The sequence below is a fragment of the Rhamphochromis sp. 'chilingali' genome (assembly GCF_963969265.1).
Source record: "Rhamphochromis sp. 'chilingali' genome assembly, chromosome: 8".
Lineage (NCBI taxonomy): Eukaryota > Metazoa > Chordata > Actinopteri > Cichliformes > Cichlidae > Rhamphochromis > Rhamphochromis sp. 'chilingali'.
Window position 1 is genome coordinate 6,325,613 of NC_137935.1, and position 13,153 is coordinate 6,338,765.

Genomic DNA, 13,153 nt, shown 5'->3' on the forward strand with positions numbered 1-13,153 from the left:
TTCAGCATCATGATGACAATGCAAAAACAAGCAGATATGAAGGTTGACTTCAAAGAATAAAGCAATGTGCTTCTGGAAGAAGACAGATATCCTTCAATTCTATACTAGAGGATGACTCGTTTTTCTTAAGTTAATGGGGATTCTATTGGAGCACTCTACAAGTAGTAATAACAGGCTGCTCTGATGGTATGCTTTGACCATTTTCAATTCAATTCAATTCAATTTTCAATTCAATTTTATTTATACAGCCCCAAATCACAACAACAATCACCTCAAGACGCTTTATATTTTAAGGCAGACCCAGCAATAATATATACATAGAAAAACCCAAAAATTATATTGTGTTTTCAAATGATTAACTTTAGGTCTACCATGTCAGTACTTGTAAATGCTGTCAGTATTTACAGTATTGTCTTTAGCTTTGTCTGACATGACATAATGTTGCCTATGTGTTTACTTGGACATCCACTGGCTGTCTGGCACATAGGTCACTCAGTGTAACCTTTTTAAAGCTCCTCAATCATTAACATTTATTGATATTGTGACTGTTGGTGTTGTAATAGTGTGGTTACAATGAATATATTGATCCACTCTGGTGCAACAATTAACTGCTATTTGTTACAGTTAAAATTTTGTTTTAAAGATCTTTTTTGATTTCTTAGAAAAGCAAGGGTATGCATGAAGCTGTAATGCTTTTGCAGGTTATGTAGTATCTTTATTTTGAATCCACTGCATCCAGATATACATAAGGAATAAAGAGTACAGGCAAAGCAGGTTTCATACATGAGCTATGCAATACAGCAAAATTCCAACTGTCATCTATTAGATAACCTTTGTATTCTGTTACTTGTTTGTTTATACTCATTGCTAGTTAGTTTATGTTTGACAGAGAGTTGGCAGGAGCACCGCATTAGAGCACAGGTGAGCCATGTGATCTTCCTGTTCACCTTAGTACACCTATTTCTCATTTCATTGCCAAACAGCTATTACAACATTTGACCTGATTTCTATAATCAAAACATGTAAAACAGCTCCGTCCTCTTCACCAAGATTGCACGTTAATGATTCACAGGAATGACTCAGGGCGTGGATATTCTTTATCATCAACTCTGAAAGACTTGTTGAAATTATTATATAAAACCTATGAGTAACTTTATCGTGTTTCTGTGTTTGTGTTTTGACAAAAAAAAAAAAGAAAGAAACAAAAAAAACAAACAACAACAACAACAATTTGTCAGTAAATTCACTATTTAGTTTAAAACACCACAGAAACTCTTAGAACTTAGATTCAGCACATTATTTGAAATCATGCCTTCCCAGCTAAAACCTCACATCTCACTTATATTATTATTATTTCATGTCTTTTTTCTATATCACAGACATAACAGCAAAAATTTATTGCACATTCATTTAACTCTACTTTTAATTGTGCATTTAATGTTACTGCACCACATTAACGCAATGCAGCATGTTGTAGAGATCCATGTCAGTGATAGTGCTGCAAATGATGACAGACTGAGTGGCTCTCATTTTAACGTGCTGTAGCTATGATTTGATGACTTCGAGGTAAATTGGCAAAGCTGCTGTACTCTGGATCGAGGTCTACACTGTCAGGGCCTCCTTCACAGGAAAAGGTGAAATCCTGCAGCAGTGAGACTACGAAGATAAAAAGCTCCATACGAGCAAGAGACTCGCCAACACACGCTCTCTTCCCTGTAAAGACACACAATCACAAATCACTCTATGGTAACCAAAATTGCTTGTTCTTATTAATTTAGGCTTTCTACCTTACAATAATAAGTGCCTTGAGGCCAGGTTAGCTGATTTATATAGAGCTACAGCTGAAAATTGTATAATTTATCAACTGTGTCAGGACTTTATGTACCTGCAGAGAATGGCATGAATGCAGGATTTTTCTTGAAGTTGCCGTTATGGTCCAGGAAGTGCTGGGGATTGAAGAACCTGGGAGTGGCCCATTGCTTTTCCTCTTTCAGCACAGAGTGCAAGAAAGGAATAATTACAGTGTCCTGTTCAGAACAAATATGTTGTTAGTCTATTGATGCTTTTAATACTTTTGACATTAACCCCTGACATGATGCACAATGGACTTAATACTGACTGTAATACGTATAATGTCTTGGAATTAAGAATACCTTTGGGATTGTATAACCCCTGAAGGATATGTCATTCAGTGCATAGTGAGGTACGCTGAAGGGCACAATGTCAAGAAAACGTTGGACCTCATGGATGACAGCATCTGAAAATGGGAGGGACTTCCTGTCGTGCATCCTGGGACAACGATCTTTTCCAATTACAGTGTCAATCTCTTGCTGCATTTTCTCTGGACAAAGCAAAACAAAAACTATAACCGCTCTGATCTGTTTGTAATGACTGCTAAGTTTTAGATTCACAAACAGACTTATCCCTAACTATAATATATTTAGGGCTAAAAGCAAGTTGGTAATACTTTTTTCTGTACACCTACCCTGTATTTTGGGGTATTTAATCAGCACACTGAGAGCATATCTCAGGGTGGAGCTGGTGGTCTCTGTTCCAGCAACAAACAGATTCAGTACAGTAGAAACCAAGTTGTCATAATTTAACTCACTTGAGGGATTGTCCTTTTCCTAAGGAGACAAATTAGGAATATTGTTGTCTCAACAGAAACCAAATTTAAAATACTCAAATGCCTTTTTAGCAGCACATAACAGACCAGCTCGAAATATAGTTTAAATAATTCCAACCTGTTTAATGCAAATACGGAAAAAAGAACGACACAATGCAAAGTGCCCTAAACAAAGCAACTGATCCTTCAGTTCTTTCCAACCTGATTAATTCTGATGAGGAAGCAGTCAATGTAGTCTCTGGGGGAGCTGGGGTCCAGTGTCTGTTTGTGCTCTTGGATTTTCCTCTCGATAAAATCTCTGGCCTCCTCTGCATGCCCAAAAATAGTTTGGTGGTAGCCAGGAAGATGCTCCATGAGCTGGGGAAAGATGTTGTACATCTTCAGGAGGGAAAAACACAGCAGCTTTATTTGTCTAAAGACATATGAAAATATGCAATCAGTATTACTGAGTATTAATTCTTTAGACAACACACTTCGTGTCAGGGACCTGGATCTGAGCGACCCCGGGTCCATGAGCAGCTATGGACTGATATAATATATTATGTATGTTGGCTGCACTGTGCTGCTGTTCTTGTGTTCTCCATGCTTGTATGTATAGGCAAGTGGATGTGTCTGTGAGTGAGCACTGGGTTTCAGGCAGGCCTGGTGGGTGTGTCCCGTCTGGAGACTGGCCACACCTAAAGCAGATGATCACACACACCTGCAGCTAATGAAGCCTAGTCGGGGAGCTACTTAAGAGTGTGGCTGAGCGCGTCTTGGTCGTCTTGGTGTGGGATCGTTGTGTGAGACTCCATGTTAGTGGGCTTCGTGAGCCAAGTTAAGTGAGTGCGTGCCTGAGTGTCCTGACGGTTGCTTCTTTGTTATTTTCTCCAGGAAGGAGCATGGAAGACAAGAGCAGCGAGCACTGGGTGCGCGGACACACAGGAGCAGAAGAGCACGGACTTGTGGGTGGAAGACACGACATGGGAGTCAAGGGAACACACTGGGATTTATTATTCTGTGTATTATTTACACCACTGTAAATAAAGGCACTGTTTATCATAAAGAGTCTAGCATTTGGGTCCTCCTTCCTCACATCCCCACGGTTGGCCAGTGCTAACTGTGACACTTCAGCGTTGTTGGTTTGGAGGTAAAAAATGCAGAACTATCTGATCAGTATGTTTGTTGTATTTTTTTTATATGTTAATTTTTTTGTAATCATGTCCACTGACCTGACCAAGAGGACTACTGTTGAACCTTATGATCTTAGTTATGATGGTCAGAAGGTGCAGGAACTGCTTGTCTTCAAAACTGAAGCGTTCCCCAAAAACCAGGCAGCAGATCACATTAGAAACAGTGCTGCTTAACAAAAATTGGGGGTCAAATGGTTTACCTGGAGAAAAAAGGAAAAAGACAGTTGGAAATAGTTTGCAAAGTTACGAATTAAAAATGCAAATGTTAGGTTTTTATTTAAATAAATCATCTAATTTAGTTTAGTTTCTTTTGAAGAAAGATTTGACAGTAAGAAACTTTCTGTCAGTTGGCTGGGTCTGTGACCCAGCATTTTCAAGTTTATGGTCTTTTTGTGAATTTTTTGTTTGGAATGATGCATCCATCCATTCGCTTCCGCTTATCCTTTTCAGTGTCGCAGGAGCCTATCCCAGCTGTCATAGGGCGAGAGGCAGGGTACGCCCTGGACTGGTCACCAGTCTGTCGCAGGGCTAACACACAGAGACAGGCAACCATTCGCGCTCACATTCACTCCAGCATTCACACCTATGGGCAATTTGGATTAATCAATTAACCTATCCCCACAAACTGCATGTCTTTGGATGGTGGGAGGAAGCTAGAGTACCCGGAGGTAACCCACACAAACATATGCAAGAACATGCAAACTGCACACAGAAAGATCCCAGCCTGATGATGGAATTGACCTTCCTGCTGTGTGGCAACAGCTGACCACCGTGCAACTGTGCTGCACCATGGATGGGTGGTTGGCACTAAATAAAAGAAAAATAGAAAACTTCATGGATGTAGTTTTCTATTATTTAGTATTAACTTATTCTTAGCATTGGCAGTATGCTTAGTTACATTTGCTTCCATGTTGTCTGGTCCAGGTGTCTCGTCTCCCCTTCCTGTCCCATGTCTGTCCTTTCTGTCATGTCTCGTTCCCTCTTTCTCAAGTGCCCCTTGTTTAAGTCTCCCTCTCTCTCTAGTGCTCCCTCACTCTTGTTCTCCCTCGGTCCCTCTGTCTGTCTCTCATGTTTGCTTTCTCTTGAACCTTGTGTCAAGCTTGTGCTTCCCAGTTTACATCTCTCCACGTTTCCTGCTTTATTTTGACAGTCTTGTGTTCCATGTTCAGTATTAGTTTTGCTTGCCCTTTGGTGTCATGTTGATTTGTGTCAGCTGTGTTCCCCATATGTTTCCACTTCCCACATTACCCTTCTGTGTATTTAACTCCTCTGTCTCCCTTTGTTCACTGTCAGGTCGTCTGTTTTCCTCTCCTTATGATCCATGGATTTAATGTTGTCTTTAGTCTCAGTTTTTGCACGCTCCTTTTCATGTTAATGTTTTTCTTGTCTAGTCTTAGTGTTTCCCAGTTTAGGTTATAGTTTAGTTTTTGCCTTTGCCTTTTGCTTTTGTGTTTTCATCAGCCAAAATAAACAACTCGCTTTTTGTTGTACTCCAGTCTTGTTTCTTGTTATTCTGCTTCTTTGTCTGCTCCACAAATATACTGGCCATTCGGCTGTTTACACTTTCACAACAACCGACAAAAGAGAGCATTATGATAAACAAAAAAAGTTCTTCACATTAATCAACTGAAGTCCACTAAGGTTAATTATCATATGATGATATCATGAAGTTCAATAATGAAATCATCTGTCTGGATTTTTGGGCTTTTGGATTGCAATTCTTTTCTTTTTCTCACTTCTGCTTTCCTCTTTTTAAATCGAATTCTTTCATCATCACGCTGATTCTCTAATTTGATTTGATTTTCATAACAAAAAAATCTCTGCTCTGTGTGCTTTAAATCTCAGTGTTTTTCTGTCATTCTACCTTTCAAAATCTCCCTCAGCCATGTCCACTTTATCATTGTTGCTCATCCAAGTCTCCAGCTGTGTTATTATTACCACCAGCATGTGCTATCTCCTGCCATTGCTGAATTTCCACCCTTCTATGTTGCTTCATTGGAATCTACTTGCCAAATACTTTGTTGTACTTCACTGTCTGCTATGGAGTAAATACTTAAGTATTTTTTTGGATTGTTTGTTTCTAGCATGTACCCCAGTAGTCACAAGGTTAACACAAAGCTAACACAAAGAGGCAGACAAACACACACCTACAGCCAGGTTAGGATGAACAAATACACTGAAACCCATTTGTTTGTACTGTGAGAGGACTCTGAGGCTGCAAACTCTTCACATAAAGGCCCAGACTAACCAGAGAGCAGCATTACTCCATTATAGTGTAATTACACTTTAAGTATTAACAGCAGCATAGTTCCTAGGCATGGCACAAAATTATCTGTGTTCACGCCTACTTACTCTCTGTTATATAGGCCACTCTGTATAAACTGATTTTGCTCCAAACTTGTGGTTAGATCATTAACTTTTATTGATAATATTCTCCTGAGACCTAGCCTATTCAGTTAAGTCCTCTGCAGCTGACACACAAATCACAAAAAAAGTTTGACTGAAAAATCCATTTTTCCTCAGTTTTCAGGTGGATATGACAATTGAAAGTAAATAATTTTATTAAAACATATAACTGTAAATTGGCATGGATAAGTTTATCCTTTCCAAGTGCATCACTCATGTCACAGCAAGCAGACGCTATAAACGATACTTTAGTGTTTTAGCATGTTATGCAATATTCCATGTCTTCTGTTCAAACGTTAAAGAGTTCAGACAAAGCAGGATTTGCATGTTAATTGCAAAATCTGATAGACTTCAAATGTTACTGAATTATTTGACATATTTTATCAACACTTTTATGTGTATTTGGTGCATTTTGTTACATATTTATTTTTGCTTCTTACTACAGCCTATTTCTTGTGCAGGCACAAATTAAGAGTTTTAGAAATGTTCTTGTTATTATGTTTTATTTCTTAAACTGCCAGTCAATTCTGAGGTAAATATTGAATTGAAATCTTTTTTGTCATAGTCAAGCTACTGTACTGGAAAAAGAGAGAGAGAAGCAATGATTGAGCAATGAATGATTTTTCAAATCCACCCTGTATGTAATATGTGCCCATACAATAGCTAAAAACGCACCTTTAAATGTACGTATGTGAACCCTCAAGTGTTGGCTGACTTCTTGGATCCATTCTTCCATCCCCTTGCGTCCCATCCCAAAGTCTCTCAGGGTTGTGAGTGTGAAGCGTCGCAGCTGGCGCCAGCGCTTCCCATTACTGATTGCTAAACCTGAGAAGATGAAATGTCAAGATTAGGAAAAACTTTTACACAAACTATTATTTGAAATTTCTTTATTTTCATGTAAAGTTGACTTAGAGTCATGCCAAAGAAATCACTCGTCTTGAAAACTTCAGTTCAGTTCAGTTCAGTTCATTTTTATTTCAAACATTTCAAACATGTGCCTTCACAATCATTACAAAATATCATTCCATTATTTGTTTGAAAAGGAGTAGGCTGAAGTATTTACTTATTTGTCCCTACCCCCTCAAGTTTTACCTCTCATTCATTTAATTTTTTTTTGTCTTAAATTAAACAAACAACATATGAAACATATGAAGTAAAACAAAACATAACATACATAAATCAAAAACAAGAAATTAGCAAGCCCCACCACAGTATAGTTTCTTTCATATGAAAAATACAGAATGTGTATATTTGCAGATACACAAGTTATGGAAAAACAACAAACCAAAACAAAACAAAAAAACAAAAAAGAACCGCAACACCATTACCAGCAACATTACCGTCCTGGGTTAACCCCGTTTTCTTCATTCTTATACTTATTTAAAATTAGGTTTTTATATTTTACTTTAAACTGTTTTATGTTTTGACTGTCTTTTATTTCTTCTGTTAGACTGTTCCATAATTTAACTCCTGCAATTGAGATTGACATAGTTCTTAAAGTTGTTCTAGCACTTTGTATTTTTAAATTCCATTTCCCTCTTAAGTTATACCCACCTTCTCTTTCTATGAACAATTTACAGATTTCTTTGGGAAGCAATTTATTTCTTACTTTATACATTATTTGCGCTGTTTTAAGCTTCACCAAGTCTTGGAATTTAATAGCTTGCATTTTGACAAAGAGTGCATTTGTATGGTCCCTGTACCCTACATTATTTATTAATCTAATGGCCCTTTTCTGTATTATAGTTATTGTTTGTGTGTTACTTTTGTATGTGTTTCCCCAGACCTCTACACAGTAGCTCATATATGGCAGTAGTAAAGCACAGTATAAAATGTGCAGTGCTTTCTGATCCAACATATGCTTTGCTTTCCCCAGGACGGCAATGCCCCGTGCCAATTTCCCCCGAACATAAGTAATGTGTGGCTTCCAACAGAGCTTGTGGTCAATGATCACCCCAAGAAATTTTATTTCATTTACTCTTTCTAAATATACATTGTCAACACATATTTCTACTTCGATGTTTTTCTTTTGGTTTCCAAACAACATAAATTTGGTTTTATCTAGATTCAATGATAATTTATTTATATCAAACCACTTCTTTAATATCGTTAATTCCTGTGTGATCATCCCCAAAACCTGTGGCAACTCCACACCTGAACACAGTATATTTGTGTCATCTGCAAATATTACAAACTTTAAAATCTCCGATACTCTGCAGATATCATTTAAGTACATAATAAACATTTTTGGACCCAGTACTGAACCTTGAGGTACTCCACAAGCTATATCCATCAAATTAGATTTATATTCATTTATTTGTACATATTGTTGCCTATTCCCTACATAGCTTTTTAACCATTCCAAAACCACTCCCCTAAACCCGTACTTTTCCAGTTTTTTTAATAGAATTTCATGATTAACAGTATCAAACGCCTTCTTTAGATCTAAGAAAACTCCGAGCGCATACCTCTTATTATCCATACATTCCGTTATCTTTTCCATTAAATCTATCAGTGCCAAAGCTGTTGATCTGTTGCTTCTGAACCCATACTGACTATCTGTCATTAATTCATATTTTTCCACAAAACTATCAAATCTTTTTATGAAGAGTTTTTCCAGTATCTTAGAGAACTGGGAGAGTATTGACACTGGTCTATAGTTTGTAAAATGATGTCTTTCACCGGTTTTGTAAATGGGAATAACTTTAGCAACTTTCATTTTTTGTGGAAAAACTCCTTTTTGAAACGACAAGTTGAATATATATTTTAATGGTTTTACGATACCATCAATAACTGTCTTTACCGTTACCATATCAATATCATTCCAGTCTGTACTGGTTTTGTTCTTAAGTCCTCTAACTATGTCATAAATCTCTTTCTCTTCCACTGCTCTTAAAAACATTGAGCTACTATTCCTTTCAATATTTTCACCAGTGTCCCTTTCTATTCCATCAACCTTTATTTCTTCTGCCAGTTTTGGCCCTATGTTTACGAAGAATTCATTAAAGCCATTTACTATCTCTTCCATGTTATTAATACTTCTTGTCCCTTCTATAAAGTATCCAGGGTAATCATTATTCCTTGATTCATTTTTGATTATTCTGTTTAATACATTCCATATATCTCTTGTGTTATCTTTATTGTGTTCTAACCTTTTAATGTAATACTCTCTTTTACAGGATCTCATTATATTAGTTAATTTATTTTTGTAAGTTTTATACTTCATTTCAGTTTCTATTGTTCTCTTTTTTATGAATTCTCGATATAGGGTATTCTTTTTTTTGCTGGCATTTTGTAGTCCTTTTGTCATCCATGGTCTTCCTGCATAGTTGTGTTTCCTATTGATTTCAATTACTGGGCAGTTTTTATCAAGTAATGTGTTAAATGTTCTTAAAAATCCTTCGTAAGCTTTATTAACTTCTGTTTGTTCATACACAATATTCCAATCTTGCTTTAAAAGTTCATTTCTAAGACAATTTAAGGTCTTCTCTGTTCTTATTCTTTTGTAAATAATCTTATGTCCATCGTTGTTCACTTTATAATGGCATTTATAAGATGCAAAGACTGGTAAATGGTCACTTATATCATTGATTAACAGCCCACTTTTTATCTTTCCTTCTATTATATTTGTAAATATATTATCTAATAGAGTTGCACAATGAGATGTTATTCTGGTCGGTCTTGTTATCAGTGGAAATAAACCGATGCTGTACATGGAATCAATAAATTCTTCTGTACTCTTATTATGATTTGGATTCAATAAGTCAATATTAAAGTCCCCACAAATAAACATTCTTTTCTGATTTATATTTGTAAATAAGTCCTCCATATTATCCTTAAATATCTCAATCTTAGATCCTGGTGTTCTATATATACAACTGACAATTAGGTTTTTCCTTTTTTCTATACTTATTTCCACTGATAAACATTCCATCACTCCATCAATAACAGTTGTCATTCTTCCCATTCTTTTGTACTTTAGGTACAAACTGATATATGGTGTCTTGTTACCATAACCATTGGTAGCTTTGAACAGAAATGGTACGGGCATTCTGCCTGTGAAGTCATCTGCCTGATCCACCAAGGCTTCTTTCACAGCATCATACCCCACCAGAACCACTGTCCGCTGCCAGCCCATGTACAGTGTCATCACAGGACCATAGGTTTCACTGAACTAAGACAAAGTAAAAAGCCTTGTTTATATTTATGCAACGTCAGCATGCAGCTAAAATAAAAATCCAGAACAGTAATGGAGGGTGCTCTTGTTTATTCTTACTGAACAATTTAACAATATGAAAAATGCTAAAAATTAATAAATAAATAAATAAAAATTCCAAACTCACCTTAAGTATGCTTTTAAAAGGTACATTTTTGTCTATTTGTGGCAGGTTTCCTAGAAGAGGAAGTGGAGCAGGTCCTGGAGGCAGGCGATACTTCCTTCTTTTTACACTAAACAGCCACAGCAGAGCTAAGATTAGCCCTGCCAAGATCACTGTGGCAGAAAACTCCATAATGTTGTATCATTTTTTTTATTTTTGTCCTTCCTTATATACCTACTTTCTCTCTGTGATTGGCTCCTGTAGCTAGTTTATATTTAACAGAGGTTTGGCTGGTTGGACACACATGACCAATATGATGCTGTAATCTTGTGCACCTTATCACACTTTTACCTCATTAATGATTCTCATTGACAAAATCCTTTGCAATACTTGATTTGAATAATAAAGATAAAAACTTTGCTAGATTTAAATAGAAAATTGGTGTAAAATATCCATAACAATAATTGGCAATAATGTAAATTTGCTGCACTACAAACTTGATAATGATGCCAACTAACACAAAATATAACCAGACCTTGTTGATAAGAACAACTGATAATAAAATCTCACATGAACGACAGTTATTTGACAGTCTACACTGCCCCCTACTGGAATCAAGATTTGACCCACAAACTGCTCTGACACCTGTTTGAACAGTTATATGCTGTCTGTAACAGCATAGGCACATATAAACTAATAGTGAATGCTGTTTAAGTAGCAAATACTCATGATCTAAAAGCAGCATTTCACAAAATTATTCAATATCAAGTCTTTTTCAGACTTTATTTGGATTGTTTATTTTCTTTTTCATATGAAACTGGGGTTACCTGCTCAGCACTAAGGAGAAACATAGTTTTGTTAAGTTTAAACAGCAATTACAATTTGATGTTCAAAAAACCTTTATGCTTTGTTGACACGTCTAAAGTAATTTGTACTAGCTGTTAGTTAACTTATAACTGGAACACATACTGTTTATATTTCATGCCTGTGCTTATTGGTTTGGTTCAATTTTGACCCGAGTCAAAAATTCCCTAATAATGTGTCTATAGTAAATGTTGAACTATGTATCCATTTAGAAACCAGTAACAAGTTACCTGAATTTAGTAAATGGATAATTAATTAATAATCCATTAAGTTCAGAGAGCAGAGAGAATGTATTTATATAAATTATGAAACAATCTGATGTTCTATTTTATATGAAAGGATAACGCTGATTAATGATTTAAATATGTTTTTTTAAAGTGGAAATGATTATAACATTCTTAAACATTCATATAAAGTTATATAATCATTATGACTGTTAAAGACAGGTATAACTGAATTATCATTAAATAAAATCCTTGCAACTGCAATTTATAATTATTAACAGTGAATAATATTTAGAAAGAACTTGATTTTTGCAAACTAAACCATTCAATGTCATGGACACTGTGTTCTGTGCCCACATTTACAGTATTGTATTCTTTGCAGTCAGCAGAAAACGTCTGGTTGGTTTCTTTATGATTATGTTCTCAGTTTGTCTTATAGTTTTGTTACCCTTTGGAATCTACTTTCTGCTTGTGGTTCATATTTAATTCTTTGTTTTTCAGTGTTTTGTGCCTCTCCTGTGTTCTCTTGAATTATGTCAAGACTTTTTCTCTGTCTCTCATTTTTCCTTATCATGTTACTTCCTGTTTTATTTTGGTAGTCTTTTGTTCTTTGTGTCTTGTGGCTGTTTTACCTCCTTTTGTCATTATCAGTGACTAGTTCCACATGTTCCCATCTTTTCCCTATTCCCCAGGCCCCTGTGTATATATAGCTCTGTCTTTGTTTTACTCCTTATAACTTCCTGAGAATAAACACCTTCAAGTTTGAAACTATTGCTTTCAGAAGGAATCCCTCCAAGGGATGCATTACAGCCAAGTGGAAGAGTTTAAATATCTTGCTCTTGTTCACAAGTAATATGTAATAGGCTTCTTGGTTTTCTGAAGGTTGATGTACTAGCACTGGCAAGGAATTTAATTTCATGGAGTGAACCTGTGTATACAACAGCCTGTCCTGCAGCTCTTCTCCAGTATGGGACGCAGACCCATCGTCTTCATCGGGTGGAAGTAAGCATCGCAAGTGTTTGGAAGCAGGGAGGGGGGTGAGTGTGTGTCTGTTTCAGTGCACATGCATATGTATGCATGTGTGTGTGTGTCCCATGTTCAACTGAGAGAGACCGTCCTTTCACCTGGTTAAGCAAAAAGTCAACAGTCCTCCAGCCGATGCAGGTGGCCTTGAGGCTTGAAGGATAGGGTCAGAGAGTCAAAACACAGTCTTGTAATCTGGGAGAAATTGTTGTGCCAGCCAGTCATTCGGTCTTGGAGCCATTTGCCCTTGGAGCCTTCTGGCTGGCCCGGGCAGCCACATGAAGATAATGGTTGTTTGGGTTAGGGTCAGAATCTCATCTCTGATTTTTGCAGATGATGTGGTTCTGTTGGCTTCATCGGGTGAGGGCCTCCAGCTCGCACTGGAACGGTTCGCAGCCGAGTGTGAAGCACTCCCTTAGAGATAGGGTGAGAAGTTCGGCCATCCGGGAGGGGCTCAGAGTAGAGCAGCTGCTGCTCCACATCGAAAGGAGCCAGCTGAGGTGGTTCGGGCATCTGACA

The 13,153-nt window shown here is 36.9% G+C and overlaps 1 protein-coding gene across 1 annotated transcript; it reads right to left on the bottom strand.

Annotated features, from left to right (window-relative positions):
- Positions 1–1,531: 1,531 nt before the first annotated feature.
- LOC308401841 (cytochrome P450 2G1-like) lies at positions 1,532–10,715 on the bottom strand (the record flags this gene model as incomplete). The annotated part of the gene is made up of 9 exons (XM_080890289.1): positions 1,532–1,713; positions 1,886–2,027; positions 2,154–2,341; positions 2,486–2,627; positions 2,828–3,004; positions 3,838–3,998; positions 6,880–7,029; positions 10,216–10,378; positions 10,548–10,715. 9 exons carry the CDS (start codon positions 10,713–10,715, stop codon positions 1,532–1,534), a joined length of 1,473 nt encoding a protein of 490 aa, XP_080746415.1.
- Positions 10,716–13,153: the final 2,438 nt, after the last annotated feature.